Raw genomic sequence first — 21157 nt, 5'->3', positions numbered from 1 at the left:
GAATCTGAAAATGCTGAAACATTCAGTAGCTTTGCCCCCAGATTATGTTTAAAACATGTTTTCCTGCAGGTTGTACTTCTCCCACATACTCACAAATTCTCGTAACGGATTCATTAACTGCTTGATGAGTGGCATTTCTGGCTCCTCCCACTGCAGCACGTGTAAAAATACCATGCTTGTTTGTGTTATGGATGCAGAGTGCAAAGAAAAATTATCATTATGCATCTCTTAGTTAAATAGATACAGATAAGCCTGCTACCTCAGCACTGTTGTAAACCAGTGCTGTGCACATGTACCAGCAGCAGAACTGGCTCATGTTTCCAGATTTGATTGTCGTATTGCTCTTTCGTGGGCGTGCCCAGGGTAAGGGCCGACTCTGGGTTTGCAGAGTTCGCCCTGAGATTTCCATTCAGCGTTTGATTGCTGTTCCCTCTGAAAAGGGACTTGGAGGGTCAATTATTAGATCTGGGGGGGCGTTATTGTTTTCTTATCCTCCCCCAGATCCATCATGTCTCTCCTCATGAATCACTGTTTTTCATGACTTTCTTGCTCTGCTCCTGATAACGGGCACCATGATTTCTAGTCAAGTGTAGTCGGCTCAGTTGGAGAGGATTTGGACAGCTCTCTGGCTGGCTTGAAGCTGAACAAGTCAATAGTGTCATCCATTTAATCTTGGTGTCTCCAATTTATTAATCTATTTTTTTCTTACTTTCTAAGCCAAAGACTTGACACTGACAGACTCAAGGCAAGCATATTTCCTTGATTCATATTTTAGCACATAACTAGCAAGTTTTTAAGATAATGAAAGCTGATAGATGACTTATTAATGACACCTTTTGATTTTATTGTTTTCTTGGTGCAGTCTCTGTTTGCTGACTTGATTTTTCTATTCATTTTACTTATTTCTTCTCACCGTGATGAGAGGTGTGGATATCAAGTTTGTGGGGTTTTGGCTTGATTAAAAATAATTAAAGGGACTGGTGTAAATTTGCTGGATCCCAGTTTCTGTACAACTTCTCTCTCTTTTTTTTTTTTTATTATTTCTTTTTTTTTTTCTTCTTTTTTAATTTCATTGTTCAGATCCTTTTTAACACTGCAAAGAACTGCACTTAATTAGGTTATGTGTTGAACATCAGACGGTCCCAGCACAAGGTGGTAATGGGTAATCTCTTTAAAATGTTTCTTTGTTTGTATTCCTCTGATTTGTGCTAAAGCTTTCAAAACTTTAATAATTAGAAGGTTTTCACCGTGCAAATAAAGCTTAACCCAATTTTCTAAAGAGATACTAGGTTTTAGTATCCGCCCGCCTCTTAGTCTTGATGCAGACTGAAGCTCTGGGTACTCTGACCAAACCGGATCTGCAGTCACATTTTTCAGCAATTGCGAGTGTTAAAAGTTCATAACTTATTTAATGTATTATTAAAATGTTGGCTCTACTTAATGCATATATTTAAAAAAAAAAAAAATCATCCGTGTCTAGTCCTGCCTGCTCAGTGTGAACAAAGACACTTTGGTGATCCAGATGCACAGGTGACACAGACTCGGTCTTGGTTGTGAGGGAGGCTTTTTTCGTCAGGTTTTGATCTCAACGGTGATAACATTCTTTAGAAGCAGTGCTTGTTCATGGATGAGTAAGTTCATGTGTCCACGTGGTGGTTTCGACAGTTTGTTAGCGTGGAGCCTGAGCCATTTGGTGTGGAGGAGCCTCTTCTCACTCTTTCATCCTCTCCAACGTGAGTCAGTGAGTCACTGAGTCACTCCCCTGTGCCCTGCCTCTCAGTCAGCTCCGGTGCCTCTTAATTAGATCTGGATTCACAGTCAACCCATCGATCTGCCGCTCTTTCAACTAAACGTGACACACATACAGTATGTTTAAACTGTATATGTAGGTGTCTTTCAACACCATGACATACTGTATCATTGTTGATCTTCTTCCCACGTGCATTTCGTGTTCTCAAACTGCCGTAACGGGTTTTATATTGTGCTGAAAGCCTGGAGATGCTTGCTAGCTTTGATGGCAACACTTTCGAGCATGAAACGCTCAATAGAAATGCCCTTACTGATCTTAGAGTAAGCTGCTTTTATCTGCATAGTCTGTATTTTCTCTTGTCTTGTTGTTTTTTTTTTTTTGTTTTTTTTTTTCCTGTTTGCTGTAGGCCAGAGTTTTATTGCAGGTACAAGTATGTGGGTGCTGGAGTCATAATGGGGCTGCGTCCATTTGTCTCTGTTGCAATGGCAACACTGCTGGTTGATCTGTAAAGACGAGCGATTGGGTCAGGGCTCATTACAAAATGGAGCAAGAACATTGAGTACATATAGGGCCAGATTTACTAAACGGGACAAACGTGGATGTGAGCACAATCACCAGATGGTGCTGATAGGTGTGGCTGGTTTTACGGGTGTTTTTACAGTTGTGCTGTTTTCTGAGCGCAGGCGGTGTACTTCACTCTTCATAAATCTTGTTGTGCACTTGAGTCATACTTTGTTCCCTAAGAAAGGAACTTCTGAGTTCCCTCTTCTTACACCCAATCTTGTCCCTGCTCTCTCTTTGTAAATACAGGCAGTACAGTGTAGAAGGGTGGTCAGTGTTACTGCTGCTAATTAACTGGGCTAATGCAGATAACGAGGAAAAAGTGTGCTATAATTTCTAAATGATCATTTTCCCTTTATTAACAAAGCTGTTTACAGAGTCATGGAACAGTTTTTACAGGTAGGAAAATACAGGTGATTGTGTCACCTGCAGCCTCCACACTTGCTGTCTTTGGTAAAACAGTTTAGCCGCCTGCATGTGATTTCCAGCACTGATTAAGGAGCCAGTGAGTCACAGGTAGAGCCTCTGATCGAGGCTGGGTCACCAGCAGTAACCTGCTCACCAATCAAGAGGACCTTTGCTAGGTGTCCAAAACCACCTAATAAGTAACTTCAGCCTTTTGTCACTCTGGCTCAGTGTGATGCACAGTCCTTGGCGGTGATACCACTTGAATTTGGTCAGATGGGCTGAAAACACAAACCTCTGCCTCCGCTCGCACTCCTTTAGTGAAGGAGTTTCTTTACATGACGAATCGATTCGCTGTTGAATTCACAGCGTAATAAAATCATTTTGAGGTGAATCAGAAGTGTGTCAGCTAAGGTTTGGGTGTCGCCCCAGGGTGGCTGTGGCTACAATGTAGCTTGCCATCACCAGTGTGTGAATGTGTGTGTGAATGGGTGGATGACTGGATGTGTAAAGCGCTTTGGGGTCCTTAGGGACTAGTAAAGCGTTATATAAATACAGGCCATTTACCATTTACTCTACACATTGCCCTTTAAGATTACCAGCCTGCTTCTTTGCACTGCATTAAAATGTCAGCTGTATTCACACAGAGCCTAACTATATTAGTGCCCAATCTACTTTAAAGGAAAAACGCAACATCTGAATCTCGGCTCTCTTCTAAAACTATTTCCTCTACTTAACCAAAGTATCCAGAAGCTTTGCTTTATGATAAGAGGTTTATTAGCCAGATGACGGTGGTTAATTCTACGTTCACTTCAGTCTTTTATAAGCGACACCTGTAGCGCTGGAGGAGGGTTGTTTGTGGGGGCAGAGTAGTATGTGCGCACTGCAACTACATCAAAGGCCACAGACTGCAGAAATACCTACCATAGTTGTTCTGCTAACATATTTTAGTGGTGTGTTTGGACAACAATTAAAACACTCTGTAGTTGTGAATGAATGCTGTAGAAACACAAGGTGGGAGATTTACATGCATTTTGTGTGGTTTTTAAATGAGCAGAAAATCTCTGGAGCTTTGTCAGATTTTTTTTTTTTTTTTTTTAAATGTTATGTACCAAGTGACATCCTGTTTACAGCAATGCAAACAACATACAGGAAAAGTGTCTGGAAAGTATGTTAAACGTGTTTGTAATATGCATCAGACCTTCGTGAAATCCATAATCTGCTGAGGTTTATGTTGTTGTTGTTGGGTTTTTTTTTTTTTTTTTTTTTTTAAACTTTCATGCTGAGTTAATGTATCGTGTGTTTTGTTTTTGTCTTCAACAGAAAATTTCAATACCACGCTCAGAAAATTCAAGTGAACTCCAAACTTTTACTTTCTACCTGTCGAATGTGGGCAGAGATAACCCCCAGGGCAGCTTCGACTGCATCCAGCAGTACATCACCAGGTGATGAGCGCAAACACAAACAGTGCTTTCTTATTCATTTCTCTTATGTAAATACACGAAGGTGCCTACGGTCGCGCGCGTATTTCCCAAGGAGTCAGTCCTCCAACAGCAGGTGAATGCACATGTTTGATTTGATGCCCTTCCTGACGCAGTCCTCCCATATATCCGGGCTTGGGACTGGCACTAGGTACACTCCATAAAAACACAAGAGGACTAGATGTAATGTCATGTTCTGTCAACATATTTAAACCATGTGTAAATAGTCAGCAGTCTTTGGACTTCAATTATCTAAAGAGTATTTCCAGGCAGACTGTTGCTTGGAAATACTGTTAAACTCGGGACCTGAGGCCAATCATCAGGTCTCTCAATTCACCGCCTTACAGGCAGCATAGATGGAGACAATGGGGGTTTCGGCCCCGGGACTCTGTGACATTTGTGAACTTTGGTAAATGGTTCATTCTTTCTTCATCTTTTTCCAGTTAAATATGAAAAGGTGCTGCAAGCTGAGTGACGACATAGTTCTGTCAAATTAACCCAAACCTGAGTTATTAAACAAAATATTCTTGCAAAATAATGTTAAGGTAAGAACTTAAGCTATCTGGTGTTCCAATACAGTTAAACTTCAATCATGGGTGGTCGGGCCCATCCCAGCAAGTAGAGGTGGGAAGGACTCGACACATAACGTCCGCAAACTGTGACTGAATCAAATTAATGCCGGCAGATGTGTGCGTCGAAGAGGAAGGAAATGGAGGAACAGAATGAGGAACTACAGGGATCTTGTACTTGTCAAGTTTCTGACCCCATTGTTCTCAAAGTATTTTTAAAAAGTGGGTCAGCTGGAGTTAATTCGAATCTCCGACTTGATCCTCGTCAACCTCCAGTTGCAGTCTAAAACCCAAATGACAGAGCTCGGCTTCCACCAACTGTGCTAGCACCATCTCATTTTCTGCCAAATCCCCATCAAAGTGGATGGGAATCAAAGGGAGCCGGAAAGTCTGTGAAAGAATAGGATTTGATGCCGCAGTGAGTCGTACTGTGGGAACCCACAGTTGGCTGGAAATTGTAAAAATAATAGTTGTGCCCTCCGGGGGGGTTAATGGCTCTCATGTGGGCAGGAATGCACGGTGAAGGGGTGGAGTAGTGAAAATAGTCTTTAATATTTAATGTTATAAATACACGGTTGCAGTACTTTAAAGTAGGACTCGTTAAAATGTATCACAGGTCTCTTATTCCCCATCTCCAATAAAAGGGATTCTCATTTAGTGTTTTCCAGTTCAAACTTCTGTCCATTCATTCCCTGTCTTCCTCTCTCACCACCTCCTCTGTGTTTTGGCAGTGAAGGGAGCATTCAGCTGGATTGTTTGGGTGGGATCCAGGACAAGATTACAGTATGTGCCACAGACGACTCCTACCAGAAGGCCAAGGAAAGCATGGCCCAGGTTGAGGAGGAGACTCGCAGCAGGAGCGCCATCGTCATCAAGCCTGGGGGACGATACGTAGGTGAGAAAACGCGATACTGTGACACATGAATACCAACTGTTGGTCTGTCATTTTCAGAGTCTCCTACTCACACAGACTAGTAAGACTACCAGTGTTGAGCTTTTGGTTCGTGTGAAGCGATATTTCCCTGCAAACACCCACACTTGGCCCGTGCTCTGCTGGTGAATGGGTTCTCACTGGACCAGACGGCTTGTTTGAGCTTCCTCACTGTGGTTATCTGAATGAAGCGTTAACAGAAAGTGACCTGTGTCTGAACGGCAGTGTACTTTCACGGTAACGGCATGCGTGCTTGCGTGCGGCTCACACGCACCGATCCATTTCTCCTTGAATGTAATTTAAAAACACACAGAGCAGGAAATGCCCCCAGGCACATCCACGCACAACACATCCACTTCCTGAATCTCTGTTTTGGTATCAGACTCGCACCGCAGTGCCCTGAGTGTCAGTCGAAGCAGAAAGCCGCAGCGGCTCTGCCTCGCTGCCTACAAAGAAAGAAATCCAGTGTGAGCCTGTTCAGCATGAGGCTCTGAGTCAAGCACGCTCGGCCTGCGTGCTAGGAAGCAAACGGGGTTTTGGTCTGACGAGGTGATCCGAAAGCAAGGTGTCACTGGGAGATGGCGATCACCGCTGTTTGCTGGAAGTTTAGTGTTGCCGCACAGACTTGAACTTAAGATCATTTCACAATGCGTCACCTCTGAGTCATCTGCAAGCTCTCCCAGCCTTTAACAGCCACTGTGTCCAAAGATGCTGTGATGAAATTGCAGTTTTTGTTCTTAAGAAAATAAAATACACTGGCTGCCAACCAAAAAGCAACCTGATGACTCATTTTTTCTAACACGTGTTTATTTGTGATAAATTACAGCATAGCTCGCTAAATACCCCTTATAATTAAAATTATTATAATACGAGCGTCTCGTCATAACTCGTAAATAAACTGCAGACAGTTTTCCTAAGACGGCTCTTTGAAAGATCCGTTAAAATGTGTAACATCAGTCTGTGCGTTTTAACTCTTCTCAGGTAAGAAGGTTCAGATCCGGAAACCGGCACCTGGACTCTCAGACGTCGCCCCCTCACGGAGGACGTCTCGACCCGTCATCATCTCGAGCAGCACGCTGAAGAAGAGCGCAACTCAGCACAGGCCGCTCCGAGAGCGCCTCGTCCACCTGCTGGCCCTCAAGCCTTACAAGAAGCCCGAGCTGATCCTGAGGTTGCAGAAGGATGGCCTCTTGCCATTAGACAAAGACTCCCTGGATAGCCACCTGCAACAGGTCGCACACACACTCTCAGGCATCCATGTAGATTTCCTGATACTTTGATAGTAGCTGGGCTCACCTGAGACTTCTGCTCCTTTCATAGATTGCAAACCTGAATGGGAGAGAAAACACTTTCACATTAAAGGACTTTTTGTATAAGGAAATTCAGAAGGACTGGCCAGGCTACACAGAAGGAGATCAGCAGCTTCTCAAGAGAATTCTGTTCAGGTACGTCAGCAGTCTGCAGTTACAATAAATATGTGCATGTGTGTTCAATGAGATAGCATGCCAGCAGTTAGAAGGCTCTGATACTGTAGCAGTGTTCATTTGTACAGCAGCATTTCTGCTAGATCAGTAGATTTATGTTTCATCTCACGTGTTGTGGCTTAAAAATCTTAAAAAGCACCTTGTTTGTATTTCTGGCAAGAGTTAAGCACCAGAGTGACGGTTATGAGTTTAAAGTCTTACGGCACATTGAAGTAATGTTTGATATCTATGCATGCTTATTTTTCTTTAATATTTTCCTCGTGTCGTTTATGAGACGTGACCGTTGCATGTATAAGGATATTTTTGGATTGAAAGTATTTTCTTTCTGGAGGTATGAATGTGCTCGACTTTCTCTGTGCCCCAGGAAGATTTCTGCATTCCACTGAATTTCCTCTTAGTGTTGTATTTGTTAACAGCGTGAGCTGCTGGCCTCCGTCCCGGTGGAAAAATCTGGTTTCTCATGGTCTGGGACGCCGAGGAAAAGCAAGCCAGTGAGGGAGCGAGCGCCCAACCGGCTATATATAGACCAGCAACATTCAGTCCTCAGTTTGTGTTTACGTAGTGGACTCCAGAATAGCTCCAATTACCCACAGTAACCTTAACTGTGCACACACCTGAAGGCAGCCAGGATATTAACACTGAGTGTTCATAATGCAACACCGTGCATTAGTCTTGAGCCAAGTCTCAATCCTGTTTCACACTTTGTTGTAATTGTTTAAAGTGCACTGCAGCAGTTCTCCGGTTTTTGTCAGAAACTCTAGTCAGTATTTCGTGTGTGTGCGCTTGTATTTTCTTTTGAACATCCATACATGCTTGCTGCCCATTTGTGTGTCTTTACTGTACTTTGAGCTCTTTTTTGGGAGTTTATCAGCTGACTAGCAAACAGCCTCCCACCTAAATACCACCTCCCCCTCCGTGGCTCCTCCAGAGTTTGGAGCTAATGCAGTCAGTCACGCAGGAGTCGCACAGCAACATGAGTGAGGCGCACATGATGCAACAGTGTTCCAGCACATGCTGATCTGTGTGTGAAGTGGCACCTGTCCAAGGTTCAGCCCGCTGTCTCGCTGCGCTCGCTCCTGCCTGCCTTTGAGTGTCAGCTGCACACTCACTCTCTCACTCACTCACACATGCGCCTTGATTTTTACAAGGGCGCGGCACTGACGAGACTTGGTGTACCTAACTGCCCCCTACTGATAAAGTCCTCCGCTGTGGCAGAAGCATCTCTGCACGTTTTTATGTGTCTTTATTTTTATGGCCGTATGTGGTGTTTGTCCAGTGAATTCTGTTTTTACTGCTAGTGTTTAAGCCAGCGTTAGAACTCTGCTCAGGTCAGCGGACTGAGGTTCTGCTTCAAAAAAGAAACTTTAAGGCCTGATTCGTATATCTGTGGGGAATCCTTGTAGAGCCTGTGATGTATCCTACCTAAGTGGTCAACATTGTTGTCCTGTCCTGCTGTTATACGTGCGATGCCACTCGATAGGAACAAATAACATGCTGTGACTTTTTTCCCCTCCGTATATTGACACTGATGATTATTCCTTGTACTGAGGCGTTGATTGTTGTCCTCTCAATGTTAAACATAGCTGGAAATGCACAGGAGGAATCAACAGGCCAATTGCAGTAGCCGTGGGCTGCTTCAAGCTAACGTGTAGTTACGCTTCTCAGGAAGTGTACGTTGTTGCATGTAGCTTACACCGTTTATCCTTGTTTATACCTGGCCATGCAATGATTCGTGGGTAATGGAGGCAGTTAAGATCGGCGTGTAAATGTTGCTCATTTGCCTTTAAATCACCACTCTGTTATTGTCGGAGCATGCAAAAGTAACCTCTTTATAAATGTAACCCGGCACAACAAGTGTCCATCCCCAAGTGAGCAGCAGCACCACTTTCTTTGTCACTTCAGAGTGTCGTGGCACTCTCTCGCTCATCGTGCACGAGCTGCTGCCAAAACCGTTCAGCCGTTAAATAAACACACTGCAGTGACTGAGAGATTAAAAAGCATTAAATGTTAAAAATGTGCACAGATTTTATTATTGAAACTTTGCCTTCTCTGTACATAATTAAATGCTGCTCTCAAGTACCTCCTCCTTCACTCAGTTGTCATAGCTACCCTCAGAGCTTCTCAGTGTGACTGTCTTTCTTCTTTGAAGTCCTCGTACATACAATTTGCTTGTCACAGAATAAATTGCAGCTAGATTTTTTTTCTTTTTTTTGCTGTGTATGCTTAGAAAAGGGGGTTTTAAGCTGTAAGGGTTTAAGTCATTTCAAAGACACTTTGAGCATGATTGCTTCAGACCTGAGAAGTGTGTTAGTGGTGTGGAAGTGTCTCGTCAAACGCTGAAGCTGAAAGAGATCACTTTCCTGCACTTTAAGCCCCTCATTGCTGCCAGTGCATATGTTGCTTTAACTCACCAGGATAGTTGGACAGATAAGAGTTTTAATGCACTGCAGGTATGCATAAACTGTATTAAATTTTCTTGGCTCTATCTCTGTCTGTGTGCATGAACTCTCTTAGGAAACAAGCCCAGAACAGCTCTGCACCTCCGCCAGAGAGCCCACCGAAAGAGCTGGCCAGCAGCTCTCCATCTCAAGTGAGCCTCCTCTTCCTTTAACCCGTCTCTCACTTCCACACATTTTCCTAAAGCCTCATCTGCCATTTCCTTCTGCCTCCTCCTCCTCGTTACTGACTGAACATTTAATAACGAGTCTCTTCCTGTGATCAGACCACGATAAGTGGCTGGTTAAGACAGAGGAAGCTACATGTAAGAATAGAAATCCCCTGTTTGAGATACAGACCAGGCAGAAAAAAAAATTCAGTGTAAATACAAAGCGTAATGTGTAACCCAAACATGCTTAAGACTTTTGCATGTTTCCAGCAACCTTGTAGAAAGGCAGGAGGAATAGGGGTAAGATTATTTCCACCTAATGTGTGTACTGGAGCGTTTCTTTCCATTTCCACCAGTTTACCAAACACTGCAGCCTGACCCCCGGACTGTTGTTGTAGTAGTCTGGTGGTTTCTGGTATTTCCCAAGGAGGGTTTTTCTAAATCATCTGGCTGTCTGCAAAAGTATAAATGTTTCCTCTCAGTATCCTCCTCTGTGAATTTCCAAAATGCCTTTTGGAGTAAATGTTTTCTTAAGTGGTTGCTGCTGGTCAGAATTACTCATTAAGGGATATTAGAAGCTCCCCTAGAATCTTTAAATAAATATACACGTTTCCATGAATACTTAACTTTTGTTATTATACAAAATATCCTCTTGGGTATACTATATCTGCGTGAAATTGTTTTCCCGCCTCACTGCCTAAACAATTTTTTGATATTTTCATACTGCCTGTCCTGTTTGGTCTGTACAGATGTCTAAATTTACCATTATTTACACTTCCATTAAGCAGAGGGAGGAGAAGCGGCTCTGCTTTATTAATAGCTCCTTCCACTCAGCTGTTCTTGCCTCAGACACCTACTGTTTGCCCCCTTCCTTTCCGCTCACTCCCTCTGTAAACACACACACACACACACACACACACACACACACACACACACACACACACACACACACACACACACACACACACACACACACAGCCTAGTTTCAGTCGCTCGAGAGGACACCGCATTAACTGGCATTCATCTTTCAGAGCCGTACCCTCGCACTCGCCGCTTACCCTAACCCTGCCCATAACCTAATTGTAACCCTGACACTAAAGCCACATTTTGAGTCTGAAAAATGCCTTCAGACTCATTGGGACGAGTATTTTGTCCCTATAACGGGTTGTTAGTCCCCACAAGCATAGTAAACTTACAACTTTAGGTCCCCACAAAGATATGAATACACACACACAGGCCTCCAGGCTCCATTTTTAGCTGCATTGGTAAAAAGACAGAATCACAGCAGGTAATGCAGCATAAACCTGAGCTGGTCTGCTCTGAATCAGGGAGTGCTGCAGTACAATGGGAGGCCATATCCACACTGATGAACATGAAACTTAAAGTCTCGCCTCCTCCATCATGGCTAATCATAAAGAAGTCTTTTCATTCCGGCTGTCATCTCAGGAGACTTTTGATCTCAGGTGTCAAAGGTGCTTTGTGTGGTGAAGATTAGAAGAGCTTTGGAGGTTCAAGCTGAGCTCCTCACTGGCTCTTTGCCTTTGTTTCACACCACCAAGTCAGGAGAGCAAACAAAGTCATCGAGTCTGCCACTCCCAAAGTCTTCAGAGTGGACTGGGTCAAACAGGGCTGTCTGTAATCTAATCTCTGCTGTTGTGAAAAGGAAGCACAGTCATCATTGTGCCTTTGCTGCTAAGAGTGCTCTTCCTTTAATACTCGGTTGTCGAGTATGTCGTTTTCATTACGTTGCTTTCTGCTCTCCGAGTCTCTCCGCTGTCTGATTTCACCTGGAACACGATTTCATATCAAACGCTGTTTTAAGGTATGAAACTAAAACAGTTTTGTTTTTGCCAGAAACGGCCTGCTGCCGACTTCATCGACCCACTCGCCAACAAAAAGCCAAGGATATCGCACCTCGCTAGCAAGGCTGCAACACCCCCGGTTAATGGCAAGATCAGCTCTTCCAATGGCAGAGGCGATGCAGGCAGCGTGCAGTCGGGAGTGGCGGGTTCAGCGCCAGATGGCGGCACGCCGTCCGGCTCTCAGCAGCTGCCCATGCTCGACATCCCCCGTCCTTTTGAAGCATTGTCGGACGTCAGCAATGACTCCAGCAACAATGGACGCGACTGTGACTCTCAGGAATCGGCGGTGCCCGAGAGGTTCAGTCAGCCGCCTTTGCTCCCTCAAACATCTTCCCCCAGACACACGGTCCTGGAGGCCCCGCGGGACAAGAGCTCTTCCTCCTTAAACACCAAGTCTAAAAAGAAGTCCAAAAAGCATAAAGACAAAGAGAAGAGCAAAGATAAAGAGAAGGTGAGGGAGAAGGAGCAAGAAAACGAGAGGAAAAGTCGTGACGAATGTGTGCCGGAGCCTAATAGAGCCTGTGAGACGAGCCTAGGAAACCTCAAAAGCAACAGTATTCCACACAGAAGCACAGGTGAGAGCGACACACGCGCGCACAAACAGTATTTTACTGCGTTAGGTGTGGATTTCTGAATAAAAGTACTACTTGATATTTGGATGCTCTCCAGTTAGTCATCACTGTGAGTAGGTGATGCATCATGTGACGAGTCCATTTCTTATCGAACAAACTGAGACCCCTGCTGTTCGAGTTTATGCCTCAAAGCACGCCTTTGAATTTCACTGGCAGAAAACAGATGATAGTTAAATACAAATAACAGTCATACTGACGTTTCTCTGCTTTTGCATCAGAGACCTGCACAGATGACACATTGAGATTATTCAAATGTGTGTCCTCGTTTCAGATCTTAATGGGATGTGCAACAGTACCAGTATTCCTTCATCTTCACCTGAAGTGGCAGACTATTTATTGTGAGTATTCAAGTTTTGACTAACTTCTTGTTAAACTCATCAGAATAAATGAGACTGCCTCCGCCGTGAGTCACACATGAGGAGAGGAGGTAGTTCACTGTCCCATCGGGTGGTTTAGACCCATCAACACCCGGGTGAGGAGACGTGACGTAAATACCAGAGGGATGAAGTGCAGGAGACGGGTGCGTGCTGGTGTTCAGAAAGCGCTCATTATTTTTTTGTCCTTTTGCCACCCGGCTCCATAGCTGTGGCTGAGACACAAAAATTATACTCCTCCTCACAGCCACAACTCAAACATGAACGCAGACGTGATGACACATATTTTGGGTTACGGTTTAAGTTGCACTTTTTGAAAACGTTATAATGGTCATTATGACAGAAAGGCTCAGGTTGTAGTGTTTGGCCCATGAGCCAGGCAGGGCTGGATGAGTTGAAGTGCTGAGCAGGTGCGGTTGTTTCGGTCGTCTCCGCTCGGCCCGCAACATCAGACTTTAAAAATCAATATTGATTCTTGATCCTTCTCCTCACAACTTGAACTCAATAGCTGAGGTGTCCTGTATGTGCACTGTGGGACCTTTTCTAAAAATCCTTTAATTACCGAGGCCAGCGAGGTTATATTTCTGGGTTCTGGTGAAGTTTGTGTGTCCTTCTGTCTGTAAACACAGTTTTGAAAGAATTCTTATAAAACGTTGGGGTCATGTTAACAATGCACTCAAATTTGGCTCGCATCAACTGAGGTCTTCGAGGTCAACTCGATGATTTATTTGTGGAAAACTGACAAAAGCCTTATAACTGACTCTTCCAACTGTGCTGTGTGTTGTGTCATCTGTTTTTTACTGCAGACAAAGTAAAAGTACATTTTAAAAAAACAAAGAAAATCCAAAGTAAATGCTGCCCAGACAGGGAGTGTCCTTAGTAGAGGTTTGGCTCTTCTTGTTCGGTAATATTTTTTCTGTATTCTTCTCCTTAGGAAATATACAGTGATCAGCTCTCCAGAGCAGCGTCAAAGGTATAAAAACGATTTCAACGCCGAGTACAGCGAGTACCGGGGACTACATGCTCGAATAGAGGGCATCACCCGGCAGTTCACGGTGCTTGATAATGAGCTGAAACAGCTCCAACACGGCACAGACAAGTACAAGGTAGACACCCCGAGAGAGACGCGAAAGATTACACGGCACCACGAGTAACCGTATAATAAACACGACGCTTTTAACTTTAATGTGAAAACGAATGACTTTAACACTTTCCTTCTTTTAACAGACGGTTCACAATCAAATACTTCAAGAGTATCGTAAAATAAAAAAGGTAGGTTGTGGCTCTGTGACTGACGCTGATGATGAAGTGTGAGCGGTTTATCAGATTCTGACGCTGTGCTTTTTCGTGTCCGTTGCAGACTAATCCAAACTACAGCCAAGAGAAGAACCGCTGTGAATATCTACACAACAAACTGGCGCACATTAAGAAACTCATTGCGGAGTACGATCAACAGCAACTTTAAAAGTGGTTATTAGACTCTGTTCCCTGTTATCTCTGGAAGCCGAGCAGATGGCGGAAAGCTCCAGATTCTGCTTGCGTGGGGAAAAAAGAAAAGAAGAAAAAAATTGCCATGAAGGGAGTATTCCTCTCATCGGGGCCAAAGGCTCTAGTGGGAACTAAGCGGGACACGCTCTGTTTTTCTTTTGTTTTTTTTCTTTTGTGAAGATGAGGCGATGTGAAGAGTTCAGAGATGTGAAAGTGTCAAACATGGAAACTTTGCCACGTTCTTGGGAGATTTCCAAATTCTTTTTCCTGCTTTGGGAACAGGAGGGACACAGAGTTGAAAACTGCAGATTGAATGCCAAACGCAATTAATTTGTTTTTGAGTTGAGAAAAAAATTAAACGAATGATGAAAAAGTTTTCCCCACTTAGTGAAAAATGAATGGTTGAGATGTGGAACCTATTTCTTTGTATTTATTTTGGATATTAAAATGGGGGATGAATTTGTTTTACACTCCTCTGTATCAGTACTTTAAAGCTTCTGTTCTCACATTTTGAATGTCTGCCAGTATTTTATCCAGAAGCTGCCTTGCCCGTCTGTCAGTCTTTTGGGATAACTTTATTCATCTCTTTTAAAGAGATGCAGATATTACTGTTGATTTGAAACCGGCGCGCACGATCACACACGGGTTTGCGCATTCGGCTTTTCGTTTCTAAAATCATATGCACGCGTCTTAAAGGAGGGGGGCTCGGGTTTGCGGTCCTTCGGGACGGGCTCCCGAGCTCGGTTCCTGCGGTGGTCCTAAGTTGTGGTTCAGTTATTGCGTCAGTGAGGAAACTATTCTCTGCTATTAATGAATCGTCTTTCCCGTTTATTACGGCTTTTGTAGCAACAGAATGTGTCCGAGTTTTCTGAGGAGCTCGGTGTCAGTGTTACTTTTCTTCGCACTACGGAAGATCCTTGAATTGTAAGCTGAAGCAGACGGGATGCAGACCCTACAGCCTTGTTCTTTTCATCTCCGGGATGTTTTGGAAGTTTCGGCTCTAACGTGCACCATTATCACTTTCAGTTGTGTTCAGATCACATTTACTTTTGTTTTTGTCTGCTAATCTTCCCGCATGCTAGTCCATCTGAGACGACTGTTAAGATGAAGCCATTTTTGTTCATCTTCCGAGTGGAGCCCGGTGGACCTCCTGCTCAGAGGAGGACCAGTTTTTGCCTTTTTCAAATGTGATGTCAAGTATTTACAGGGAGCGACCCAAAAAATCAGTTTCCCGGGTCGGCATCGAGTCGAAATGCCCGAGAAACTCCGAGCGCCATCAGCGAGTGCGTTTCTTATATCGATCTTTTTACGTGAATATGGAGAATCTGCACTTTTTCTTCTGATCTTGCTGTTACCTGGGAGTTTTGTCCAATCGACACACTTCTTTGTCCATCCGAGTGCATGCTTTATGAATGAGTTACAATGAACAGTCTTTGTATCTTTACTTGAAGAAAAAAAAAAACTGCCCAAGGATATTAAAATCCACGCTGAGGCCTAGTCCGACTGTATTATCATGTAATCGAGTAGACGTGACTCTGACCAGCATGTATACCAAAGTGCTTACTGAGTGGGATGACACAAAACGCTCTACCAAATGTTGGCAAAGGAACTTGCCACAGAATTCCCCGCTTCCAGTTCTCATTCTATTTGTCTATGATTTACCATCCAGTAGGAGGTTTTTCAGTGTTTCCCTGTGAGAGGGGTCAGAGCTTCGCACTGGACTTGTCAGGTTTCAGATTTTCATCTCGCTCCTAATGCAAACACTACATGAAGTTCAGAGCTTAGAAACGCGCTGCCAGGTTCAGACCGAGGCTGGATCTGGGACTCGGAAGTCTGTGAGGAGGAGTGTTTTGTTACTGGTATCAACACTCGGCATCACCCAGCGTTACACCTTTTAACAAAGACTTTCAGTCACTCTTACTGTATCTTGTTTTCTACAAAGATTCAGACATGATTACTGTATTTCCCTCTCTCTGGTCAAAATCCATCGTGAATGAGTTTATCAGTGAAAGTTATTTTGATCCAATGGAGAGCAAACTGTTTGGTAATGATATGCCAGCACATGAGTACCATGTATGAGTTGATTGTGCCAAAATGATCTGTTTGTATAGGTTGTGTTTTTTGTTTGTTTGTTTTTTTTCCCTTTTTCTTTTCCTTCAGTATATACATGCTGCTGTATAAGCAAAGAGGGCTTTGGAGGACAGTCGTGAAATGTTGGCGCTAAAACCCAAAGCACGCTTTTTGAAAACCATAAGGGATTGGGACTGAGATGATCTTTGTTTCAATAATAAAATTCTTTCAAACCTTTATTTGTGAAATTCTGAATCCGTTGTTGTTGCCCTTTATTGTAATGGTGCTACATTTCCTGCTGTTTCCACATTGGGTCAGGAATATTTAATCATACAGATGATGAAGTCATATTTATTTTTTTTTTTTAAGCTTTCATACATGTTTATGGAAGCTCAAATTACTGAAACACTTTCTCTAATTAAGGAAATCCTCATTAATTTTTTATTTATTTATTTTTTGTAACGATTACTGAATCAACTGGTTTGTAATACAGCAGCTGTCCTTTGGATGGCAGCAGCCTCCCACTGTTGGGTTCCACAGCCTCCACACAGTCCTGGCATGCCTCGCCTTTGTCCATGAAGGCAGCAGATTAACTAGAAATATTTAGATCCACGCGGTGTCCCAGATTTCTTTGTTTCTCTTCGTCTGTAAACCCTTACGTGTGCTCGGCGACACCCTCTGGGATCCATTTGGTTACAAGGGGCAGTAGTTAAAAGCTTCCACTTTGTAGTCTACGTGTGTGTTGTGTCTAATTGGCATCCTCTTATAGTTTGTGAATGTGTGTTTACTGACACTTAAACGTGGATCCCAAAAAGGCCTTGGCATGGCAGCGTGAGCAGAGGATGCTCCAGCCAGGCAGCGCAGGACGAGGCTCGCTGTAATCTGACACACTGTGAAAGATCCCAGAAATCTACATAGCGACTGCGTTCCAGTTGGCTGGGCTGAGCTGTGCCTGAGCCTCGCTGCGCATGGCTCTCATCCCAAAGCTGGCCTCAGTGCTGCTGAGGGAGCTGGAGGGGAGGGGGGGCCCTGGTCAGAGAGTTCACTGTGGCAAGCTGCCATCTCCCCCTCTCCTCAACATACAGCAGCATATACACAAACATGTTTACACACAGAGGTCTCTCCTCCCTCCTCTCTCTGTGCTGAAAACTGCAGAGGGATCTGCTTCTATTCAGATTCTGTGCTAACAGAGCGAGCTAGTGCTTTCACGTGAAAATGTAGGCCGTAGTTGAAATAAAGGGCTGACATTTATTGAAGGTAATTGGCATTGAACTCGAGGGCATGACGTGATCGATTAATTTTAAAGGCTTTATTATGCTCTCCTTACTGTTGCAGTGGTGGATGCTAATATTAGAGGGGGCCAGAGTTTCAAAGACAGATAATTCATTTGAGCCAGCAGTTCCACCGTCACACTGCTCTGACCATCTTTTTCTGCTCTGTGTGATGTCATTGAGTTGTCTTTTATCCTGTCTTCCTTCTCTCACCCCAACCGGTCGCAGCAGATGGCCGTCCCTCCTTGAGCCTGGTTCTGTCGGGGATTTCTTCCTCTTTAAAAGGGAGTTTTTCCTTCCCACTGTCGCCAAAGTGCTTGCTCATAGGGGTTCATATGATTGTTGGGTTTTTCTCTGTATTATTGTAGGGTCTACCTTACAATATAAAGCGCCTTGAGGCGACTGTTGTTGTGATTTGGTGCTGTATAAATAAAATTGTATTGAATTTAATAGAACCAGGTGAGCAGAGGAAGCCCCACCCACCCGGTGTTTATTTCTTTCGTTTAAAAAGTGCAGTCAAGCAGAAGAAGGGTGGTTGACCTTAAAAACAGAGCAGCTAGAAGAGTTTATTTCTGACAGTGGGTGGACTCGGAGCCCACAAATGGTAACTGCTGGTTACTCTGGTTGGATTGAGGGGCTGCTAAGATAAATAAGGAGCATACAGAGTCCAGGAATGAAAATATGAGGTCTAAAAATGAGCATAATTGGTTTCCTTTAAGTATACGGACACTTAAAATAGCTATGGCTAAAACCCATGCTAATGAGGAACCTAAAAACAAACAAGCTGCTTTACCATTAGCTGAACGTTTGTTTAAGAAAGTGTCTTCACACCTAAGTCGGCTGAAACATTGCTGATTTTAGCAGCTGATTTTTGTGATGGCAGTTGCATTTTTAAAATGCATCAGTGGTTTCTCAAAGTTGGCACTATAAGTCTGCTCTGACATAGGTGTGAAAAGTCTCATCTCTCAGATACATGAAAGGGTTACTGCAAATAGTTTCAGACAAAACGAGCAAACGTGAAGCAGCAATAAACGTCTGCTAAGCCTTCAAGCTTTGACCAGCTGCATTCGCCTCACTGAAAGGCAAGAAACTTCTATTTTTTGTGTCTTAACCACAGAGAGTCCACCAGGGAAAGCTAGTTTTCCCACAATACTCTCTTAAGTGCTCTTTGACCTGGTAGTTTACCATCTTGATTATCTCTTATTCATTCTGCAGCACCAGGCAAACATGCAGCTTGCTGCATCTTCTCCTCTATTATAGATGGGTTTCTGCTTCATATCGACTGCCTGACCTTCAGGGTCATTTCTAATATCAGGAGGTTTCCTTCCTTCATTGCTGAGCTTCTTCCAGATGCTGCATCCTCATCATCAGCTGGCAAAAAAGACGTCTAGCACCAGGCAGACACATTCCCATTTATATGATAATATATGACTTCTTTGAGTATAATGGAAACATCCTACGTCACCAGGCATAGCTATTTTGCTTGGATCTAATGCTTTCAAAATCAAGATACCATAGCCTGTCAGTCTATCTGGTACGGTGCTGTTTTGTGGCTAAAGGTCAGAAATTTGAACTACAGTCTCGGTTCACATTCAGGCTACACATGACTGAACCTTCTTGTAAACAATGCTGGCTCTGTTGAGCTGAATCAGCCAACTTTTCTGTGAATGAGCTGAGGTTATTTCTCTCTTCGCTCCATCTGTCGTTTAAACCGTGTACGCACTCATCCACTTATCCTCACATGTAATTTATCATTCAATAAAAAGTACAGCAACATAACCCATGAAAGTATAAATGTCTCTCCCATAACCGCCCTCAGTTCACATGACTACAGTAGCAAAGATGCTTCTGCACATCCTTCAGTGCATTGTATTGTTTTTCAGCAAACATCGTGCTGCATGGGAACAAAAAGACAGGCAAACAGATTATGAAAATTATATGGTGACTTGACCGGGTAGTAACCCAACCCTTCCCTCAACCACACAGTCCATTATAAATCATCACTCGCTGTGGACACTTCACAGCCATGCAATAAAGTAAGTAACAATTTTACTATAATTAGCTCCCCAACTACACCATCAATTTTGAATGAGATGTGCCCAATTTCTTACACATCATATCCATGTTTAACTGTTTTGCAAGTGCACAGAAGTGTATAGATTACAAACAACTGTTTGATAAAGAGCCATAGATAGGTAGATACTTGCCTGCATAAATACTGAAGAACTTCCTTAAAAAACATTTCTGTATTTCTGTCATACATATCAAACAGCTGGTTTTGTTCTATAACAGTTTTCCAGCCAACTGCCCTACTAGTTTTAAAATATGAATGAAATTCCTCGGGCCGTTTAAAGTCTTTACATGCAGATGTTTGAGGCTCCTGGGCAAAGCTGTAAGTCTTGTGAACAACAGCAATCTTTGGTAAATATTGTACTGACAGAGTTTTTCATTTAGGCCTTTGATCCAGACTCTTTATTGTAGTACATATAACTTATGTAATGATTAATAATAGTGAGTAACCCCAACAATACCGTACTGTGCAAAAGTCTTGAGCCCCATTTCGTTATATTTTGTTAGAAAATGGGGCAAATGTTTGAAAAATGTGCAAGCATACATGGAAACGTAGAACATAAGGCAAAATCAGAGTTTATACAGTTCTCAGCTTGAAAGAAAAAAAATATTTGGTAGGAACATCTTTATTCCTCAGCACAGACTAAACTCTCTGAGGTAAACCTTCTTGGAATTTCTTAAAGCAGACTTCAGGAATAGTTTTCCAGGTTTCTTCCTTTACTTATGTTCTCTGTCAGGATGAACCCTCACTGCTTCAAGAGGTCCGGGAAGCCAAATAAACCTCTAAAAATGATCAGGACGATCTGTGAAAAACCAGCCAATAAAACTCTGAAAGACGCCCAGAAAGCCTGATGAGTCATTGTTCAAGACCACTCTAAAAAATTACAAAAAACAAAATATAAAGAAATGATGGGTGGCTCAAGACTTTTGCACAGTATTGTAAATAACAGCATGTAAACATGCATGTGGTAGCATGCCCTTGTTGTGACCCTAAGCTGGGGGTATGAGGGTGAAAGTGAGCCTTGGTGCGGCTCCTCTCATGAGGAACACTTTCAGTAATATTAAACAAAAAACTGAATATTTTTGCAGAATTTGATTAAACTCTTCTAATTACAGCTCAGGAGATGGAAAATATTGTTTAAATTAAGACTTGTTTTTATGAAGTAAAACAAGTCGCTGAGCCTGGTTCTGTCGGAGGTTTCTTACGGTTAAAAGGGAGTTTTTCCTTCCCACTGTCGCCAGAGTGCTTGCTCATGCGGGGTCACGTGACTGTTGGGTTTTTCTCTGTCTATGTTATTGTAGGGTCTACCTTACAATATAAAGCGCCTTGAGGCGACCGTTGTTGTGATTTGGCGCTGTATAAATAAAACTGAATTGAATTAAAGGCTGGTAAAATAATATTTAGGTCTAATTTTCAATGTTTTATACTTTATATATAATAAAACTTTCTATAAGAACACCTAGTTCATAAAAACGTGTCCTTAATTATGTTGTGTAAAACAGAATGTGTTTATTAGTACTCGTTACATTGTTATTTGCGTTATATTTAATTTACTTAAAGCTATAATTTATATTTATAACTTATGGCTAAATAAAAGTGTATT

At 43.0% G+C, this 21157-nt stretch overlaps 1 protein-coding gene across 2 annotated transcripts in view; it reads left to right on the top strand.

Moving 5' to 3' along the window:
* The window catches only part of ell (elongation factor RNA polymerase II), a 33572-nt gene extending 17121 nt beyond the window's left edge, over positions 1-16451 (top strand). For both annotated transcript variants that reach the window (XM_039607158.1, XM_031726781.2), the window contains exons 3-12: positions 4040-4161; positions 5498-5661; positions 6679-6929; positions 7018-7142; positions 9696-9771; positions 11641-12223; positions 12552-12618; positions 13589-13760; positions 13882-13926; positions 14015-16451. In XM_039607158.1, the coding sequence (XP_039463092.1) occupies positions 4040-4161; positions 5498-5661; positions 6679-6929; positions 7018-7142; positions 9696-9771; positions 11641-12223; positions 12552-12618; positions 13589-13760; positions 13882-13926; positions 14015-14119 (1710 nt within the window). In that variant the 3' untranslated portion in view covers positions 14120-16451. The remainder of the gene's footprint in view (positions 1-4039; positions 4162-5497; positions 5662-6678; positions 6930-7017; positions 7143-9695; positions 9772-11640; positions 12224-12551; positions 12619-13588; positions 13761-13881; positions 13927-14014) is intronic.
* Positions 16452-21157: the final 4706 nt, after the last annotated feature.

This window comes from Oreochromis aureus, linkage group 23, assembly GCF_013358895.1.
Source record: "Oreochromis aureus strain Israel breed Guangdong linkage group 23, ZZ_aureus, whole genome shotgun sequence".
Lineage (NCBI taxonomy): Eukaryota > Metazoa > Chordata > Actinopteri > Cichliformes > Cichlidae > Oreochromis > Oreochromis aureus.
This window is presented reverse-complemented; position numbering and strand designations above follow the sequence as displayed.